At 42.4% G+C, this 22,072-nt stretch overlaps 1 protein-coding gene across 5 annotated transcripts in view; it reads left to right on the top strand.

Annotated features, from left to right (window-relative positions):
- LOC142564818 (uncharacterized) overlaps positions 1-22,072 on the top strand; it is a 48,193-nt gene continuing 26,121 nt past the window's right edge. Inside the window, exons 1-2 of one of the 5 annotated variants that reach the window (XM_075675986.1) lie at positions 283-489; positions 7,201-7,258. In XM_075675986.1, coding sequence (XP_075532101.1) covers positions 421-489; positions 7,201-7,258 — 127 coding nt within the window. In that variant the 5' untranslated portion in view covers positions 283-420. Of the gene's footprint in view, positions 22-282; positions 490-7,135; positions 7,259-18,404; positions 18,673-22,072 lie in introns of those variants that run through there. The other 4 variants (XM_075675988.1, XM_075675989.1, XR_012824684.1 and 1 more) reach the window with 4 other exon arrangements.

Below are 22,072 nucleotides of genomic sequence, written 5' to 3'. Positions count from 1 at the left end.
ACCCTCTGGAACTGTACATGCGTAAGTTTTCTGCTTGCTGTTATACAATTAGTATGGTCAGTCCAGTATGTCTCTTACGATACTTTTCAGCCGAGTTCCTCTATTTTATTTATACTACAATACCAGACCAAGTAATTTGCTCTTTAGACAACATGTGCGCAGCGCAGAATAATGCCAAGTATATGCAAGAATCGTTTGAATATGCAAAAGTAGAAAGAGTAGACGAAAGGAAAATAAAAGTGCTCTTGCAACTCACGTGTAGAACAAAAAGACAGTGGCATTGTCTGAAAAGGTAGCGCTTACATAGCTCTCAAGCTGTACAGGCACCGAATGGTTGGGTTGCCCACCTAGGCCTAGTCTAAGTTCATATGCTCAAATTCAATACCCACCAAGAAGAGATGCACTGCTGCTGTGCCAGATATGGACGCCTGCCAGGCCACGTCTTTAGTTGTTCACATACAGTCTCGTCAACGCCTTGCCAACCCTAACGTGAGTCTCGAACACTCTATTCTTTTATATGGAGCGCGAATAATCATACGTTCATTATTCCACTTTGCTAATTCACACCGTGCTGGAGGTGATATCTGTCCGAGACAAATATTTTTCACGTTCCTCAAAATTGTTTTTATTGGCACCACAAATGTCAGTTGCCATGCGCACTTTGTATTACAGCGAATGAAATGCTTCCTCAATCACTGCGAAGTCTTCAATACAAGCAGATTACCAGTGCTAATAACAAAACATCCACGGAGCTCATCCTTTGATCAGTGTAGACGTTATTATGATCAGCGTTGCAGCAATGTCTCGATTCGCCATATTCTCACTGCTAAAGGGCACATGTATGAGGAGTCTATGCCGCCAAACTCCTCTCTATAGCGCTTTAGTACGCACACTTCGCGCCCTCTAGCACCACCATGGTAATGTCCGTGCTTGCGCGTCGGTGAATATACATTCATGCCAGATCGTATGATTATATATGACGTGGGTTGGACTTCATCTGGTACCTAAGAAATTTCAATAATTCTTTGTCATTGAAAAGCAGCCCGCATCCTGAAACACTTAACTATTGACACTAGTTGGAGCCAGAGGTTCATTGAGGAGTGGCATGTACCCTGTGGCGCATAACCTGTGACCAAAGATGACATCAAAGACGTTCACTGAAAAATGGCCCCACATCAATTTATTCAAGGAATGGCATATTCCGAGTTGCTCATTCCAAGTGATCCAGACAGACATCAAATAGGCTTACTGATGCGTCACACATACATAATTTCACATACCGAGTAAACCAAGTTGAGGTGAGCGAGGTTTACTCAACGACATAACGTGACGCGAAGGCACAATTACAAAAGGACACGGGAGACGTCACGTAACTTGTGCCAAGGATTTAAAAGAAGTGCCTTAGCCGCTGCGGAATAAAACCAACGGTGTATGGTGTGCCGTCATGTGACTCTCCTTAGGTAATCTTCTATATTCCGCCTAATTTGTTAATTAACTAAGGATAAGTAGCCAAGAATTTTAATAATCACTTTAGGGACAAGTGCGTTTCGTTGTGTTGTAGAGAGGGTTCAGAAGCGACCGGTCCAATTTTCTGTGGCAACTTACATGCTGCATGGCGATTTTTTTCGGCATTTAAAGAAAGCCCGCGAAATGTGAAATAAAACCATGTGACTGCGCTCGTGCACTATCGTATTGCAGCTTACACTGGCTTACGAAAGCACTATTCTTTTTCTTTTACGTAAAACGCTTATAATAGCTCACGTGCCGCTTTATCTGTACTTCTGTCCAGAGTCTTCACATCGCGAAATCACGGCTTACACGGCCGGCTTTACAGTGCGCTGAGAGATTCGCAGTGAAGTCCTTCTTCAGGTTCTTAGAATGCTCCCTCATTCGTTGATTGATGCAGCGGCCTGTTTGTCGTACATAGGACTTTCCACAAGACAGGGACATTTCATAAACCACCCTAGTGGTTCAACGCACATAAAATTCGACGTGTTTTACTTAGCCTATCTTAGAGATCCCCATTAAGCGGCGACACAGTTGGGCCAGCCTGTTTAGAGCGCAGAACACGACAGATCATCATCATCAGCCTGGTTACGCCCCCTGCAGGGCAAATGCCTCTCTTCCATACTTCTCGAACTACCCCGGTCATGTACTAATTGTGGCCATGTTGTCCCTGCAAACTACTTAATCTCATCCGCCCACCCTAACTTTCTGCCGCCCCCCGCTACGCTTCCTTCCCTTGGAATCTACTCCGCAACCCTTAATGACCATCAGTTATCGTCCCTCCTCATTACATGTCCTGCACGAGTTCCCCATTTCATTTTTGTTATTTCAACTAAGATGTCATTACCTCGCGTTTGTTACTTCAGCCAATCTGCTCTCTTCTTATCATTCTTTCTACAGCTAGTTGCGTCGTCCTCCATTTTAGCAGAACCCTTTTTGTAAGCCTCCAGGTTTCAGCCCCGAACGTGAGTACTGGTAAGACACAGTTATACACTATTCTCATGAGGGATAATGGCAACCTGCTGTTCATGATCTGAGAATGCCTGCCAAACGCACTCCAGCCCATTTTTATTCTTCTGATTATTTCCGTCTCATGATCCGGTTCTGCGGTCACTATCTGCCCTAAGTATAGATGTATTCCCTTACCACTTCCAGTGCCCCGCTACCTATCGTAAACTGCTGTTCTCTTCCGAGGCTGTTAAACATTATTTTAGTTTTCCGAAGATTAATTTTTAGACCCACCCTTCTGCTTTGTCTCTCCAGGTCAGTGGGCATACATTGCAATTGGTCCCCTGAGTTACTAAGCAAGGCAACATCCTCAGCGAATCGGAAGTTACTAAGGTATTCTCCATTAACTCTTATCTCCAATTCTTCCCAATCCAGGTCTCTGAATACATCCTGTACACACGCTGTGAATAGCATTGGAGAGATCGTATCTCCCTGCCTGACACCTTTCTTTATTGAGATTTTGTTGCTTTCTTTATGGAGGACTGCGGTGGCTGTGGAGCCGCTATAAATATCTTTCAGTATTTTTACATACGGCTCGTCTACACCCTGATTCCGTTATGCCTCCATGACTGCTGAGGTTTCGATTGAATCAAACGCTTTTTCGTAATCAATGAAAGTTATATATAAGGGTTGGTTATATTCTGCACATTTCTCTATCACCTGAGGGATAGTGTGAATATGGTATATTGTTCAGTAGCCTTTACGGAATCGTGCCTGGTCCTTTGGTTGACAGAAGTCTAAGATGTTGCTGTTTCTATTTGCGATTACCTTAGTAAATGCTTTGTAGGCAACGGACAGTAAGCTGATCGGTCTATAATTTTTCAAGTCTTTGGCGTTCCCTTTCTTATGGATTAGGATTATGTTAGCGTTCTTCCAAGATTCCGGTACGCTGGAGGTGATGAGGCACTGCGTATAGAGGGTGGCCAGTTTTCTAGAACAATCTGCCCACCATCCTTCAACAAATCTGCTGTTACTTGATCCTCCCCAGCTGCCTTCCCTTTTTGCGTAGCTTCCAAGGCTTTCTTTACTTCTTCCGGCGTTATTTGTGGGATATTAAATAGATACTCCGTACCCATTAACCCTTCTTTTTCAAATTGTGGCACATCTTATGCACATAGGGCCCAATTTCCGGCCTTACACCACTGCGCTCACCGGCTGTTGCCTTATTCACTGGCATGCCAGCTTTAGCTTATGTTGCAGGGATTCTGTCACTGATGTTAAGGCCGAGCGAGAGTAGCCGTCAACGAAAGCCTATTGAACATCTTTCCATAACTTTCCTGTATTTTGTGTTCACAGGATACCTTCAATGCTGACCCCAGGCTGAGTGGAGCCATGGCACTTTTGACAAGCTCAGAATCTGCGGAGTCGCAAGACAGAAGTTCGTTCTTTTTTGCTCGCGGTGAATAGCACAAGCAAACATGATCCTTTCATAACGTGATGCTTAAATCCCAGGAATGGAAGATATTGTCTATGGGGAGTTCAAAGGTTAATGACAGGCGTTTTCCGTGAAGTTTAAACTCTGTAATCTTTTAATATGAAAAGAGTTAAAATTACTACCTAGCTCCATCACTACTTCAAAGTCGTCAACGTATGTAAATAGTTCAATACATGTGAATCATGGAGGCTGTTGTCAAGAGCTTCATCTATTTCCAACAGGAATATGTAACAAAGTAAATGTGCTACGCACTATGCTACTGAAAAGTTGTCTACACACAAAGCGGTGGTATTTTGATAAAAACATCCAAATCCACTTGAATACACTTCCTAACAGCACTGAACAATACGTCGTGAGGTACAGGATAGAACAAGCCCTTAATATGAACACAGAATGCATAACCTGCATTCTAGTTTAGCTGGAAAAATTTATGGATGTCATCAGAGGATACTACGAAAATATGATCATGAATGTGAAGCTCTCTCAGGCCCTTTAACAAAAACTTACTAATTTGAAGCAACGAAGTGCCGCGCTCACTTACAATCGCTCGCAAATATTTTCTTGCTTATGGACACTCCAAGAACTATATGGGCTCTTATCAATGCTCTTTGGGAGTTGCTCCTAATAATTCTCTTCACAAAGTCCCAAAAATACCTCCTAAGCTTTCAACAAACAAAGTTTTATGGGAGCAAAGTTCTCAATGGTTTTTACGCTCTTACACTAAAGGCGTGCTTCAGCATTACCACAAAATGGCCTTCTTTGTCGGCATGTAAAAACTTAAGTCATTGCGGTTAACGTGAGCATGTAAGCGGTGCAAGGTACGCATTTCACTTACTCCGCCTTTTGTGGCGCATTTTCGGAAGTCGTCCATACCTTCAAGAAGATAACTTTCACGTTGTTCTGAATCCGCTTTTCCAGCCACTTTCCTGTTCATCGCTGCCACTTAACATGCTAGGATCTTAGGCTCCACTCCCAACTTTGAGACTTTACGAAGTATTTTTACAAAATATTCAACGATGCAAGCAGCACCTACCACTTGTAGCCTAGACATGCAGGTGTGCTTCTCTTGAGGTTTCCTAAGCCAACTCAGTACCTGAACAAAGAGGCTTTTTCAAGCAGCCTCAGTCGTTTCATCGTCTGTAGCCCTTTAGCCTAATTTCTTGAGGCTAGCCAGTCTGGGTCTCGTGTATGTTCAAAGTATAAAACTGGCGCCACAGTTCGGAACGACAAACCTTACTTCCCCGCTTGACAAGTTGCCACGATGGTGTGAAAGTGCCGAAGAACGTGGACACTTTCAGTGGGCGGAAGCCTTTGCTCATGCAGAAGCCGATATATCTTGCCCGGCACATAGCCTCCACGATGTTGACGGTCGACGAACTAGCCCAACAAGTCCTCCTACAGAGGTTCACTAAAGACCGCCACACAAGTAGTGGCACATACAAAGTGACGGACTTCGTGCAAAACGAAAAATGTATTGCAAGCATATACTCAATATTACAGGCCAATGACCTACTTGACCAGACGTTGGTTTCGAGCGTCTTTCCCTTAGCACGGCAGACACACTGGTCCATAGGGTATGAGTGACCAGAGTTGGCGGTAAAACGGTTAGAAATATAGACAACAAATATACAGATATTCAGACACCGGAAAGTGGGTACAGTATCATAAGAGTACTAATCGTAATATGCACAAGCGTTTGATGTGATTAGCACTCCATGGTAGCTTCACCTTGTTTGCGGTAAACATGTCTGTTTCTTCGTCTATACGCCGCTAACCTCTTTCATGTCAACTTGAATCACTGGACCGTCAGTGGTCGAACTGGTAGAGTATCGGGCAGCTGTACTGACGCAACCATGATTGAAAGCAACCATTAAACTAAATTGCGTGACTGAGCACATGTCATTGGGTATGCATCACTCTCCAATAGAAGCAGTTGACGCTAACGTGGCTCACAAATAAAATGCAACAGGGAAGTGCCGTACTTCAGTGAACCTCATCGTCACCAGCTAGTGTCACTAAGCATGTGTCGCTCTTCAGTAAACCTCCTTGACCACCATGTTGAGCCACTTCTTATGTGCTACTTTCCAATTACAAACAAATTCGGCAGAACCCACCTTCCTATGACATTGGACGGCAACGCTTTTAGCAGTCCATCGATATAGCCACACAACGTATTGCCATGGTCGGCAGGTGTTATGTATGCGACGTCTACTGCAGCGAGAGCCCTCTTTCGCGTTTCTCTAAAAAAACACTCGGTGACATTTAGTGCCACTGTCGTGAATCCTGCGCGTGTTCTCCGAAATGCCTGGCGTGCCGGCGCGCGCGACCACCGAAAAATGCGCCATGCGGCAACTGCGATTGTCGCTTGCGCTTCTTTATGGCCGTGTTACGCCATCTAGTAGCGCTGCCGAGAAGTCCGCACATGGCATCCGAGACGACAAGTGGCACACGAGAATAAGAGTGACGCTAAATAAGCGTGAGGCGCCAGTGCCTTGCTAACACTGAGAACTGCTCCCTCTGTTTCCGCACACCCACAGTGTCATATACTCAGTGACCACATTAGGCAAGCCATTCATAGAAAAGTGGCGCATACCCAGCTCATTACGTAGCAACTCACTGAAGCGTTGACGTGCAAGAGTTCCTTGAAAAGCGCCAAACATCCAGAGTTGGGTGGCGCAGCCTGCTTAAGCGTCACGTTGTTGTACTGGACGAACCCTTGAACAGAACAAAGCAAGGTAGCATACACGCCACGTACATGAGGAATTTCGGTAGTGGCAACACAGTATGTCGCTGCATTGCTTCAATACTAAACAGATTGACGTCGACTTTCAGCATTACGTGGCTTCTAGCGGAATTTATTTTTTCAGGACAAAAACAATATGACAGTTGTTAGGGAAAGCTGTAAGATTATTGAAAACTGTACAGTAGAGATAAATAAACCAAGTTAAATTATCCCAAATCAAATTTATTTTGGCAGCTTTATGAGTAGACCGAGAAGGTTTCTATAGTGTCATTGTGCAGCAGTAATTCAATTTAACTGTTAGAATTGTTTTTCTTTACGCCCTGTTATAGAGTCACCGTGAACAAAGAATGAATTAGAATTGCCTGCACGATAAGTGAGCTATTATGTTGTGTATTTCATTGCAACAGTCATGGCATCACTACAACATGCGTATTTCTTGCCAGCATAACTTCCAGAATTTACGACTCTGCATAATTTAAAAATCCACCTTCATTCCAACCTGCGAAAGTGGATGTACAGGGAAGCTGTTGCCGACGTTAGACAAGCAACACCCTCCCACAAGCGAAGTAGGTCACGCACTCACGCACGTGTGCGGAAGTGCAGCATACATGTTCATTCGTCTAGGGCCTCTGCCAACCGCAAGTGCCTTATTGAACTAATTTCATTTTGCAAAGTGGGCTGCGTCAGAGAAGTCATGAAGTACGAGTTACACACAAGTTACTGGTATGATAGTTTCGGATTGTAATTCGAATATACGAGAAATCATATTTCTGTTTCGCAGAAACTCAGACAAAACCCATTTTTATGTGCTCTCTGAGATCTGTCTGAGTGGCCGCGGCTGCTATGCAGGCATGGTTTTCGGCAGTATATACCATGATGTCGATTACGGTCGCAGCACACGCTGTACGACATATGCAACGGGCAGAGCGCCCACGAATCAAGGACAGAAACATTGTGTGCACATGTACATCACGCGTTCCCGGCCTTGTGCGGAAGTGCAGCACTAATCCTCGTTCTCCAAGGCCCTCTGCCAAGCGCCAGCGCGTTAATGGATGGATGGATGGATGGAATAACTATAATAATAGGTCCTGAGAGCTACGGGACGCTCGGTCCCATAGAGCGGGCTACTCCCACGTTGGAACCGGGAGTTGTAACTCCCTGCCCGCATCGTGGGCTCGCTGGACGGCTCGAGCTGCTCCACCAGGTCCGTGCTGCGTAATGCTTCTTGCAGCCTGGCGCAGTCTTGATCCTTGTTTGCGTGGGTCCGACCACACGGCGCGTTAATGGACTAATTGAATTTTTGAAAGTAAACTGCGTCAGAAATTTTGTAAAGTGCGACTTACAAGCGGGATAAGTGATAGCTTCGGATTGTAATTCGCATGTACAAAAATGACGGCATGATCACGTGGTCCTATTACGTCATCAATTGAAACGTTACATCATGCAATGACGTCTCTGTCAAGTGCTGATCTCACCTGATAGCGTAATGTGATGCCTCTTGGAGAATCAGCACACTGCGCACATCTCTCCGGCATCGGACCATACTTTTGTGTGAGCGCCACGCATGCTGAAGCGAGAAATCCCGTTCAACTATAGGCTAACAGTTTTGCTGTAAAAATATATGCTAATACATAAATTAGCTACAGCTGCATAGCAGGCGCTTTAAAAACAGACTAGAAGCTTAGCCCTTCAGGAAGTTCACACTTCCGTAAGTAGAGAGAAAGCCAAGCGCTTACGAAGTTGCTTTATTTGCTATTTGCAGACAGTTCTTGAAATAATGTGGTGAACTGATATAATCACAGTCAAAAAATCCTTTTATTAGTTGACTTGGAATAATTTTTTGCAGATTCAACTAGAAAACCTAAATCGAGAGCATGAGGGCGACAGTGGCATTGTTTCACTTCATAACTATTCTAGCGTGTGAACCAAACACCATACGCGGCTAGAATAAGTGTATGTTTACTCAAAGCTACTCCACAATATTACTGCTCCTTTTATACTCACTCAAATTTACGTGCACTAAGACTAGTTGACACTCTCGTTACTACTCTCGTTATTACTCGCGCCTACTGATATACATCGACATTCTCCCATCTTGATGGTGCCTCGACCCTTATAAAAGTGACTATTGAAATATTGTTGGCACATTGTTGTTGAATTGTTGACTCAAAGACCTTTCAACCATACCTCAAGAATTATTGAAAGAACACAGCAATAATTCAACAATAAATTTTTGGGTAGGTCACAACAAACATCGTTGACTAAAAACTGTTTCATATAGTTGAATAGTATTGACAATTATTGAGCCAATGTTGAGGAGTTCAAAACAATAAAGACATTGACTAAATTCTGTTCAAACATTTTTTAATTAAACTGAGTATCTTTGAGCCATTGTTGAGTGTTCACAACATAAAGTCGTTGACTAAATGCTGCTAACTCATTGTTCAATAACACTCAGTCGTATTGAACACTATTGAGTTTCAAAATATATGTTAAAAACCCGCGCACACGTGTATGTGCGCGTCTGTTGCACATACATATTGATTTATTGATCACTTAATCAGCATTAGATATATACAGGGTGATTCACGTTACTTGAACTATGGACGTATCTACCAAGTGGGAAGGTGGAGAGTGGCCCCTTCAGTTTACTGTTTGGATGCCTCCTGTACACCCAGTAGGTATGTCTGTGGCTCAAATAGAGTTTTAATTTGAATTGAGTTTGAATTTATTCAACCACATTGCAGATACATAAAAGTGCACATGGACGTGGTTAGGTGTGATGCGAAAAAGCTGCATTTAACAGCTTGACTGGCCCCTTATCCCGGAAAACAACAAAATTACAAGCAGCGGAGAGCGACAATACAAAAGGAACACACATGCGGCCCGTCAGAGCAAAGGGCGAAATAATGTTCTGAAATATATAAAAAACATTAAACAACAAAACCATAGATAATTACATGACATTAATAAACTATCACAAAAGTGGTAATTTTACATGAATAGGATATTCAGGACATTCTATGTAGTATATCAGTATTGGACAAATTACGTAAACGTTCAGTTGTTAATTTACTTTTGTTCAGTAAACTTGGAAGGCAGAAATTTAATCTTTGCAGTGCGTAATTAGTATGAGGACACGGTACATACCGATTCTCTGTATGTCGGGAGAGGCGACTGGCCGGATTTGATTGCAAATCGGCCAGCGTATGTAAGAGGGCACTTCCTCTGCATATTTCTGACTTAAAAATTGACAAGAGCTTGTATTCGTAATAACTGTTCACTCTTAAAATTCTATACTTTATAAATAATGAAGCAGTGTGTGCGTTATGAGATACACCTTCAATACACCTCAGGGCATTTTTTGTAGCACGACCCGATTAACTAATGACGCTTTAGAGCCTGTGGACCAAACCAGATGACAGAAGTGTAAATGTGAGGAAAAAATAGCATTATATAATAATAGTTTTTGTTTTACAGGTACTATATTGTGACGCCGACGCAACACACCTAAACCTCTGCAAAGTTATGGCTTATGTGTTCCGTATGGTGATTACATGTCATATGTTCATGGAAGAGAACATCGAGAGTTTTAACAGTTTGGGAAAATTCAATTTCGTTATTATTAAGGGTTAGCTTGAGAGTCGTTTCGTATAATTTGGATTTCGCACGGAACAGTAAAGCCTTGGTTTTAGAGTAGTTAATGAGAAGTGAATTTGCTATAGTCCAAGCATATATTTGATTTAGCACTTCATTTGAAGAAACGGTGAGGTCATCAGCCATTTCACGAGAAAAAATAGACTAGTATCATCACCGTAGATTACATATTCTACAGAGCTGTCAATTTGTACAATACCGTTAATAAAAATATTAAATAACAGGGGTCCCAGTATTCTCCCTTGAGGTACCCCATTTTTAACTTTCATGGGTGATGATAGCTCTCGGTTGATTGAGACGTATTGTTGCCGATTGGATAAATAGCTTTTGATTAAAGTTAAATTGACACTACGAACCCCATAACATTGGAGTTTTTCTAACATGATAGCATGATTTATCCTGTCAAATGCCTTGCACAAATCTAAGAATATTGCTAGAGTAAGTTCTTTTCCTTCCATATTCCTTAGAATCAATTCCTTTTGGTAAAGTAAGGCACTTTCCGTAGACAGGCCTGACTAAAAGCCGAACTATTACGATGTAATAACCTTGTCTATTAAAAAACTTAGACAGTCGAATGAAAATAAGTTTTTCGCACCCCCTAGAAAAAAAACCGGCAAAATTGATATTTGTCTGTAATTACCTGAAGTGTCCTTGTCTCCGCCCTTATATATAACAGTTATCTTAGCGGTTTTATTTCTCTGGGGAAACGCTCCCGTGGTAAACACGAGATTTTAAATGTGAACTAAGCAGACACATGTAAGATCCAACATAAATATTATAGGTTCTAATTTTAAGCCATCTATTTCCTCGCTTTTACTCATTGTGAAGTTGCGAAAAACACGGATGACTTCCTGCGTGTATGTGGGATTCGCAAACAAAGATTCAATCAGTGGGAGAGAGAAATAATCTAATGAACCACAATTTGGAATGCTGTCAACCAATGAGGTAAAATACTCATTGAACTTGTTTGCTAGAACTGCACATTTATATAATTCTTTGTTCATACAGAGCTCACAAATATGGTTAGTAACTTGTCTAGCAGATATGATAGAATTTAGTTTGTTCCACATTTGCTCGCAATCATTGCCACCATCAAAAAACATGAATAATAATTACGTTTAGCTTGTTTCTGTATGTTAGTGCGTTTGTTTCTGTGTGCCTTGAAAGCTTGGAATTTATCCAGGTTTCGCTTTACCAGAAACGCTCGATATAACCAATTTTTTTCTTTTATCATAATAAATATTGCTGAAGAAATCCAAGGTTTGCGTGCCTGCCTAGGTCTCTGAAAAGCTTTGTAAGTAAAACATTTGTATACACAAAACATAGGGCTTCAATAAAACCATCATCAGCGAGATCAGAGGAGGAGCAAGATTGAACGTACGTTACTCCAATTTATTGTGCCAAATTCGTCTCTGAAAGCGGATAAGGTTACATATAAGAAGACTTGATAAGAAATTACGTGAAGCACCCTGCATATATTTATTTATATATATATATATGACCATGATAGAGGCCTCAATGACTGCCACAAGGTTTTATTTGAAAAGTTTATGCACTTCTTGAACACCTCTCTACCATTCCCACACATTTTTTGTTATTCCGGGTGTCCCAGCTAAATCTAGCTAGAGTTTAAAGATATGCGACTGCCACGTAATGTTTACCTTGGATAAACCAAGGTAATGTTTTTTGCCGTCACTTGTTGATACTCAAATTATTTTTTGTTCATTCCGCCTAATGGGTAATTATTCCTAAATAATTATTCCACTTCTCAAATATTACAGTTAGATGAAAAGCGTCAAAGACAAAATTGTTGAGTGACATAAAATACTCCCCATACAGCTTTATGTTGCTCAACATGTGCTACATAAAAGTATTTGTTCCGAGCGCGAAAGTAGCCCGCAAATGCACGCAAAATTGCCGTGCGACTGTCCGCTCAAGGCATTTTCCGTGTTTTCGCAGGCTTCTTTCACGCTCGGAAAGCACTTTTATGTAGCATGTATTGAGCCACTCAAAGCTGCATCGGGAGATTTTGACGTCGCTCTACAATTTGCTCATTGACATGTTATGGTAAGTAAAGCACCCTGCGTGAATGACATCGAGTGACAGATGTGACATCAGGATAGAGGCATGTTTCGTTGCCGCAATGTTTTAATTGAAAAGTTGGTGCACTTATTGGAAAACAACTTTCTCTCTTTCACATGCATTCTTTCTTATCCAGGGTGTTTCAGCTCAATTTAGGCAGAGTTTAAAAATATACCGTAGCCATCTAAGACGACGGGACCAAGTGCGTGTTGCTCACTTTTGTATGTAGTGTGTCACGCTATATTATTTCTAATTAGATAATTAGTCAAGATTAATCAACCAACTTCTGAAGCAACAAAGTGAAGCAAAAAGTTCCGATTGGAAAGTTGTCGAGCACTTTGTAAAACGCCGGATTAGGCAATTTCTTTCTATCTACTAAGCATTAGTGCTTTTCAGCTTTCTGCAGATGCCTGCCAACTACAAAAAATATCTCGTGACATACCCGCTCGCTCGCCGTGATTGCCGCGCTCCCAAACTGTCCATGTACGAACAAACATAGCATCTAGCAGGGTGCGCTGCCGCTTAAAAGGCGACAGGGCACTCACAAAGGCGTTGGTTGTGCTATTTACGCCCCCGATGCGCTTCCCTCGCAGCGGTCCATGATAGTGATAAGCAGATGGGTGTTCACACTGGCTAAATGCTATGTTCGTTTGTGGGCTGACCGCTTGGGAGCAGTGCAATCACGACTCGAAAGTGGGAACCTTACGTGGTATTTTTTCTTTTGTATTTCGCTCGCCATCCACAGTAAGCTAAAAAACACTAATAGTTGACGCATAGAATGACACAAAGTGTTTATTCGGACGTTTTGCAAACTGCTCTACAATTTTCCAATTGTAATTTTTTTCCTATTGTTGCTTCAGATGTTGGTTTATTATTCTTGGCTAATTATCTAATTGAGCAAAATACAACAACTGCGCGACACACTGCATACAAAAGTTAGAAATATGCATTTGGTCGCGTTGTCTTAGAGTGCATCTGTATATTTTGAAACTCTTCCTAAAGTAAGCTGAGACACCCTGTATATACATACATACCAGGAAACATAAAAACTAAGAAAGTGAGTGTGTAAACAGCGCCGCGGTAGCTCAATTAATAGAACATCGCACACGTAATGCCAAGGTTGGGCAAATTCTTTTTTCATCCACTTCATTTCCATTTTATGTTGTTTTTTATTTCATATTTAAGCACAAGTAACTTCCTCTATGATGTCCTCGGTGTCACTGTTTGTTCGCTTCAACTATATTTCAATCGACGTTCAATGTTAAGACTCAACACATCTGCAAGAATGCTTCAATGAGCTTTCAATATTGACAAACAACATATTTCAATAATACGCCAATAAAAATTCAATTTTGAAACTCAACCCATCTTCAACAATGCTTCAATGGGTTTTTAACATTGGAATACATCATAGTTTCGACAATACACCAATGATCTTTCCGACTAATAGGCCCCAATGAAGTTTCCACAAAATGTCGTGGTCCAATTGTCAACACTAGTCAACAACTTCCTCACTTATGTTTCAACAATTCCCAATGTGCTTTAAATGTCATTTGGGGATGTTGAATAATGACATTTCAACCACCTTTCAACAATTTTTGTAAGGGATATTCGCATTGGCTGGTCGGCATACTCATTTTCATACTCAACGTAACTCACACCTTTTGCTACTCACTTATTACATTATTTTACTTAACTAATTTCACACCTGTGCGACATCGTGTCCTTCGCTGCTCATAAATCTGCTACTGCACGTATACTAAATCACTGCCACGTAAATAGTTTAGTAGAAGGCGCGACACACCCATAGTATCCATCCTCGGCCCCCTTATGAAAGAATAGCTGTTAAAGACAAGCTTTTCTTAGGTATTCCTCTTGTTTGCCGGTTGCGAAGTGGAGTATTCCTGTCGAGATTTAAGCTTAGGCAGGTCGAATTGAAGTGTTTGCTGTCGACGTTATGTAGGCACCCTGGGAGGAAGAGTGCTCACGTTATGCTTGTAATTCAGGCAGCATGATTGTGTGTAAATTTTAGTTAAATATGTGGTTTACCAGATGTAGATGCGTACATCTAGCGTTTGAGTGACATATCTTGTATATAGAACCCTGAATTTCCCGTACAGTAACCATTCATAACCGCTTCCTAAAGTTTGCAAATTTTTCTCGGGGCGTCATATATAACGCCGACGTTAAACATTAGAAACACATCAGCTGGTATCACGCTACAGTTATTCTGCTATGTTAACAGATAATTTCCATGCCGTCCAGTGACACCCTAATACATAAACAGAAACACCTAAATTCTAACACTGAAAGCGCTACATTTTAAACCATCCAACTTTATTTAATCAAATCAAGCAATTCAGGCGTTCAAAGACAGGTTTGATGTCGGGGCAGTAGTTACATATTGCATCCGGCAGTAGTTACGTGTCAGGGGTTAAATAATAATATTAATACTAAGTTTGCTTGTCATGAGGGTTGATGATGGAGGTGAAGAGAAAAAGCTAGGGCATAGTTGACTAGCCCTCTTCTTTCCAAATCAAACTAAATTTGTTTCTTTAAGCTTTAGAATAAGCGTGAGCAAAATATACATAATGAAACATATGTAGTGTGGTCAAATGTTTAAAGCTAATTGTTTTCTATATTTACCACAATTTTCAAAAAGGTATTTTGGACCAAAGATTCACTACACCGGTTTAAAACTTTACTTTGATGGAGCACGTACTGTGTAAAAAGCACGTACTGAATAAAGTAGCAGTTTCACCCAAAAGGCGAAGTGTCGATTGTGATATCCAATTAGTAGACCGCCAAAAAAGTAAGCATAGTAGTTGTATCGGCCCTATAAATTTCTAAACATTCGCTCACTAACTAAATTAACAAACTCGGTGTCACGTGCGCACAAGCAAACATGAAGACATCTCACTCGATGACCGCTGAAACTCGCTGTCAAAACGCTCAGGGAGGTAGCACGGCAGCAGTGGTGAGCGAATTCGTGTTGCTTCTTCGCGCTGACCGTTGTGCTCCCTCTCACTTCAGCGCAAACTATGCGGCGAGAACACAAGGCGCACGAATCTATCAGTCATCGTCAAACCTAGATTCTGTTCCCGTCGCAGATCGCTTCCAGAATAGGGCCCATGCGGCCGCGCCACACAGCATAAAAGCAGCCGCCTGCGCCTTACGCGGGAGACAAAAGCCCCCTGCGCCTTACGCGGGACGATAGACGGCGCGCTTCCACTCCGTTTTCTTACCATGCGCGCGCGAGGTTGAGCCGCGATCTTTAAATCCTTACACACGTTTTCACTCGTACATACAGCATTAGGCGCGCGGCGATGATGTTATCGTCCTTGGGCTTTCTATGAAACATCACGGTGACGGCGACGGCAGAAATGCGCCTGGAGTGTCCATGTACTTCCTATCACAATAATCCTTGAGAGAAAGAGAGAGAGAGGAAACATTTATTTGTACCAACGAAGTCCTTCTCTTGAGGTTGAGTGGGTGGTGTCGTCATTCCAGGACTCCACTGGCCATGGCTGCTCGACGTACTTGCTGGACGAGCGCTTCTTGTTCCGCCAGGGTATCACCGGTCAGCTGTACCTCCCACCGCTCAAATGACGTTCTAGGGGTTTCTAAGTGTTGATGTTTGCCCCCGCACCCCCACGAGATGTGAAAGACTGTAGGGCGTGTGTCGCCGCACTAGAGGCAGATGCCGCGATATGTATGTGGGAACATTTTACTGTATCTGTGTGGGTTTGAAAATGTGTTGGCCTCAATAACTCTGAGAGCTACTGCTTCTTCAGTGCTGAGTTTTCTGTTAGGGGTAGGATAAATCCTGCGGTTGAGTCGCTGGATCTCAAGTCGGTCGCAGTAGTTGGATGGCAAGGGCACTAAAGTAAAGGGTGGGGATTGATGAGACTATTGCTCTTGCCCCGCTCGGTTGATTAGCGCTCGAGCTAGAGCGTTCACCCTTTCCTTCCCCTCCAGATCCGCGTGGCCCGGCGTCCACGTGATTTGATGTGATTCTTGCCGCCTCGGGCTTACAATCTGAGCCGCCAGCAGCGGTTTTCGTTCGTTGGTAAAGTTACGGCAAGCCTGTTGCGAGTCGGTAACGACATGAACTTCCCTGCCTACCCTGTCTCGTTGCTTTATTAGCAGTGCCGCTACTATGGTCTCAGCCGTAGCTGGGGTCTCTGACCTGACGGAGGCTGGCAGGGTCAAGGAGTTTTCTCTCCCGTTCACGGCGGCTACCGCGAAGAGGCCCCCTGCAGGGTACGCCGCCACGTCCACGTACGTTACGTACGGGTCACCCTTGAATTGTCGGCGCTGTCTGTCGACGCGAGCCTTGCGTCGTCTTTCATGGAGTTCATGACTCATGTGCTTCGGTATCGGGTTCACTTTGATTTGGCTCTGACCTCAGGCGGGAGTGATCGTTGCCCGTTGAAGGCACGGAGCTCCATTGTCGCTGCAGTCCGGTGGAGGATGGCTCTGCCCGCCGCCGTGTTCTGTAATCTGGCTTTTTGCGAAGGCATATCCGCGTCCGACAGCTCAGCGAAGGTGTGGATCCCGAGGGCCGCTAAGTTTTTGTTTGAGGTTCCGGAACCCTTGAAAATTCCAGGCTGAATAAGCATGCCGCCTCAAATCCGAACATTATTTTGCTGACATTGTTTGCATCAAGCTCATCATTTGCATGAAGGACGTACTTTCGGAAGTTGAGAGGTACTGGATCAATTGAATGACTACATATAGCAGAATAAACAGCAATGGAAGCGATCATGATAAATCTATTCCTAGCAGCTGCATCATTTAAATTTCGTTTCCTTCTAAAAGAGCGTACGAAAATTTTCATATGAGACGTTGTAAAGGCGGGCGAGTGTAAATTCAATTTTCTTCGAAATCCGGAAACAATATTTTTGGTAGTGTGATGCAGAGAAGCACGCGCGGAGCACATAGGGATAATCGTGTGCCCCCTCCCCCCCGCCTTCGTGTTAAGCGAGGAACTGCTGCACTTCCCGTGCGTCGTGAGGTCATAATTCGGAAAAGCGTACACGCAACCCTAACAGAGGAGTCGTATGTTGCATCAAATTGGCTTACACACGTCCGCTATATATGGCGAAGGAATCTACATTCATCTTGTTCAGAATAGCAAGCGCACCGGCGCAGTTTTCTACCTAGCACTACGGAAGACTTGTCAGGGGCACCACAACTGCGTCATTCAGTCAAAGTATTTTCGGGAAGGTGCGACCACATTGATAAGGTCGTTCGAGAGCTTCACATTAACTCGTTCACTGCACGTGGATTGGGATTCTGCAAGGTTGCATTGATTAGTTGTGTTCTTTATATTGGTATCTCCCATTTAGCTCGCCTTACGTTGAAGGCGGGGCTTCTGAGGCTAATATGGGTTGCAAAACGTCACTATTCGGATTTACATCCGTAGTCACGTCCACGCAGAAAACCTACAAATTTTTCATCCTGAAACGAAAAGGCGCTCTCTTTTGTGTGACCGCTGTATCCTTGAATGAAATTGAATGTGGGACAGTGGAAGGCATTTCTGCGTCTTGTGATTGACGTGATGCATAATATTGTGACGGCGCTAAATGTTTTTGATATTTTGGGTATTTCTGTTGCCTTACATTGTACAAGGGTATGTAAATTCATAATTTATGTGCAACATACACACACACGCACATATGTATATATTTTGAACATACTTATACATATATATCTATGCGCGTGTTTAGTGAGCAAGGATAACCTGAGCCAGCAGCTCTTACTTCGCCAGTTTTGTGACAAACGTTGTTTGGCAATACCTGTTAACTCCGCAGCTGCTGCCGATTGGTCGATTACATGGATAAATGTAATCGGCCAGTTGGTATGCAGTTCGCCTACTTGGACAATACTCCCGGGCAGCAATGGAAGAAAAGCAGTTGCAAAAAGCAAGCAGTGGAACCAAAATAACAAAGAGAGGCATGAGAAGAAAAGCTCCTGCAGCAAACCGCGGCAAGCACAAAGAAACCACCTTCTGCCAACACACCGCACGGCGGATATTACGCCGCCATAAAACTGAACGCATCTACGACAACTGAAAGCAGAAGAAAATTGGACTGCGTTGTTTGGGGCTACGCGCGCTGTGTTTTCCTCGTGGCTACTAGGCATGGTTAACAGCGCCACATATCCAGTGAAATGACCCCATTGTATACAATCAGACTGTCCGTGATTCTCGAGGTAACCTTCTGGTTCTATCTAATAGGTGAGTAGTGCTGCTCATTTTTTTATTTCTTGAGAATCTGTCTTTGACAGAAATCTGGAGAACCGGTGCTATGCTCCTCCATTATACAACCGCCGAGCAAAGCCATATTTACATTTGAATCTTTTCTTATAGACACTGCCTGAGGAGTCTCCTGCATTTATTATATGTCAAACTCAGAATTTACATGCCTCATGCGTTTGTACTAATATACACTACATGTACGGCGGTCTCCTATCCATACGTTACCTCAGGTGCCTTGCCATATTGATATCGTTGCGTAATCGATTAACCTAATATTCATAACCGACATCAAGCTAGGGGATTCAAGACTGATTGCTGTACTTCAGGGTAATAAATAAACAGATGCCTCACTTCAACACATTTCATTCTAGTGTGATGGACTTATTAAATATAGTGTTTTCTACCTCAATTTATTGCAGTAATAATGATCAATCGTTGCGCTGGTGGCAGGCGCTGATATTCGGCATAGAAAAGCATGACCGACGAATATATCATCACATGAATGCGGCTTTTCAAAGCAAGGGTGCTGCTCGTTATTACTTACAAAAACAATACATCTACTTCACAGTTCAGATAACTGATCAAAACGTATTTCCGAATTATACATCTCTTGTCCTTTACCCAACTACAAATGTGTGGTAAGATAGCCGACTCAAAAAACGCTGAGAAGCTAGCCTGTCAAGCTCAAGGATAATACTGACCCTGTCAAAACGCGCATGTCTAATTTGATGAGCGATGAAGTTTTAAACGCTTTAAGTGCCGGGGGATTTCTGGTCGCATTGCTATCATTTTTTCAAAACGTGCCAAGGAGGAGTCTCTCTCATCCACATCTTTGGCCGCTCCTTCTATCTACTAGTAAGGGGCCGCTATCGTCCAATCCGTTCGACATAATCAGGATTTCCCTATTTGGCTGCTAAATAGCCTAGAGACCCTTGGTAGTTTGGCAAAGATTTAAAAAAAAGGGCAGCTGTAGCTCACGTGTTGCCCGGCTTTCATTAGATTGATTCGTCAAGATTCGAAGAAAATTACAGCAGTCTCCGAGATGAGCGCTCCACTTAAAGAACGACCAACACGCCAGTGCGTTTTCTGTTTGAAAAGGTCGAAGACTCACTGGCAATACAGTCCGCAAGGAAACACGCTGCTGGTGCTTAGAGTGTGTGTTATAGGACTTCGCTTTGCACTGTGTTCTGAAACACATTACGTCAAAGAAGCATTGCAATCTTTCACAACCACTCTTCATGATCTTTGACGTTTTTCATTTGTAAGGCTTTTACAACAAATGTTTGCTCTAAAATTTACCTTTAGCATCAAGAAGTTGAGACGGAACTGAACTCCTATTAACTCTCGAATTTCTAATCAACGGCCTTGGTTGTTAGCCTTTCGTATTTTCAAACGCAAGTTTTGAATTTACTACAACCATGCTATATGAACATCAAATTTAAAAATAATCTATTCAGATGTGCAATCAAAATGTCAATTTGAGAAGAGCGTTTTCAGATTTCTTGTCTGAACTAAAGGGTTAAATCTACCACGAAAACGCTTCTTCGTGCCAGCAATACATGTTTTAGAATACTGAGTCGCAGTCTTGCAAAGCGTTTCTCTAGTGCAGCCTCCATATGTATTGTTACCGCATAGGCTTTCTGAGGCGCACAAGAATTGTTGGGCAGCAGAAGTAGTTTCAAATTTCTCAACAAGCACAATGTGTCCGCCATATGAGGGAAAAGAAACCCTAATGTCTCGCATATTGTTGCAAATAGGCTCTTATTCATTTCAATTCAATTCACATGACCACTCAGCCGCAGGCAATGAACCTTCGCAATGGCATATGCTGATTTCAAGATGGCTCATTAGTGTTGCCACGTTCAGAACTACATGGCACATGATCAGCTGAATTTAGTTTTTTTTTCTAGCGTTCTTTAACTTTTTATGCTATTTCGAATTTCTAAGTATCATAAGAAGCCGACAAACAGTGTCACCAAGGACAACATGGGGGAAGTAACTTGTACTTTCTAATTGAATTAGGGAAATTATATATTAATGGAAATGAACGTCGATGAACAAACAACTTGCCCTATGTGGGGAATGACACCACGTCTTCGCCTTACGCGTACCATGCTCTACAAATTGAACTAATTTCTAAACTGGGTCAGGAAAATCATGCCACGTAGAAAATGGAAGATTTGACTGTTCCTCTGCTACAATCACAATTCAACGCACCGCAGTCCCTTTCTTTTTTCGATGGAGTAATCGCAGAGGGATGTATCATCGTACTTAATTTGGCAGAGTAATGCCGCCGACGCAAATATGCAGATCTTGTCGTAGCACTGCAGTAGCGCCTCGAGCGGACGTTGAGCTCTTTATTAAGGCAAAAGCCTTTCTAGGCTTATGGTGAAGTTTGTGTAGGCACACCTGTCCGCCGGAATGTCCGCCGAAGCGTCATCGCATCATATGAAGAGAGATTAAAGACAGATTAAAGACTGACAATCGATTGATACTGGCAGTTAGTGAATGATATCTTTATAGTAGAAATTGGTAGAGGTTAATAACGCCCAGCAATGACTAATAAGGACTACTAATAACTTGCATTCACTACTAATGACTCCGAAATGACCAATATGTCTAACGACTGCTTGTAAAGACCACAATTGATTAGAAATGACTATCAATGCATATTAATGAGTAGTAATAACTAAATGACTACTAATGAGTTGTAATTACTACTAACGACTACTAAATGACCAATATGTCTGACGACAACTTGTAACGACTACAATTCATTGGAAATGACTAAAATGATTAGTATTGACCAGTAGTGGTTAATAATGACTGAAATGACTTGTAATGAATGGTGATGACTATGATATGACCAGCATGTCTAAAGACGGCATTAATTACCACAATTGAATAAAATGACTAGAATGCTTAGTAGTTAGCAGTAATTAATAATGACTGAAATGACTTGTAGGGACAGGTAATGGGTACGAAGTCACCAATATGTCTAACGACAACTTGTAAAGCCTGCAATTATTAGAAATGAGTAAAATGCTTAGTAATGACCAGTAGTGACCAATAATGACTTGTATGATTTGTAATAACAACTAATGACTATGATATGACCAACATGTCTAACGATGGCTTGTAATAACCACAATTCATTACAAATGACTAAAAATGCCTAGTAGTCAGCATTAATGACTAAAGAAATGAAGAGAAAGAGAACAGGCAAAGGCGAAAGAGGCGCATGATAAGAGGAGAAAGAGTAGGCTTTCGCCGTTCATCTCTTAAGGGAGATTTTAAGAGACCCTGTAATTTTTTTAAATTATCGAGAACTATATAGAAATTATACATTAACATTTATGGTCATGCTGAGCGACAGCAC

The sequence above is a fragment of the Dermacentor variabilis genome, chromosome 11 (genome assembly GCF_050947875.1).
Source record: "Dermacentor variabilis isolate Ectoservices chromosome 11, ASM5094787v1, whole genome shotgun sequence".
Classification (NCBI taxonomy): Eukaryota; Metazoa; Arthropoda; class Arachnida; order Ixodida; family Ixodidae; genus Dermacentor; species Dermacentor variabilis.
Note: the sequence above shows the minus strand (reverse complement) of the source record. Positions and strands in the feature narration are given on the sequence as shown.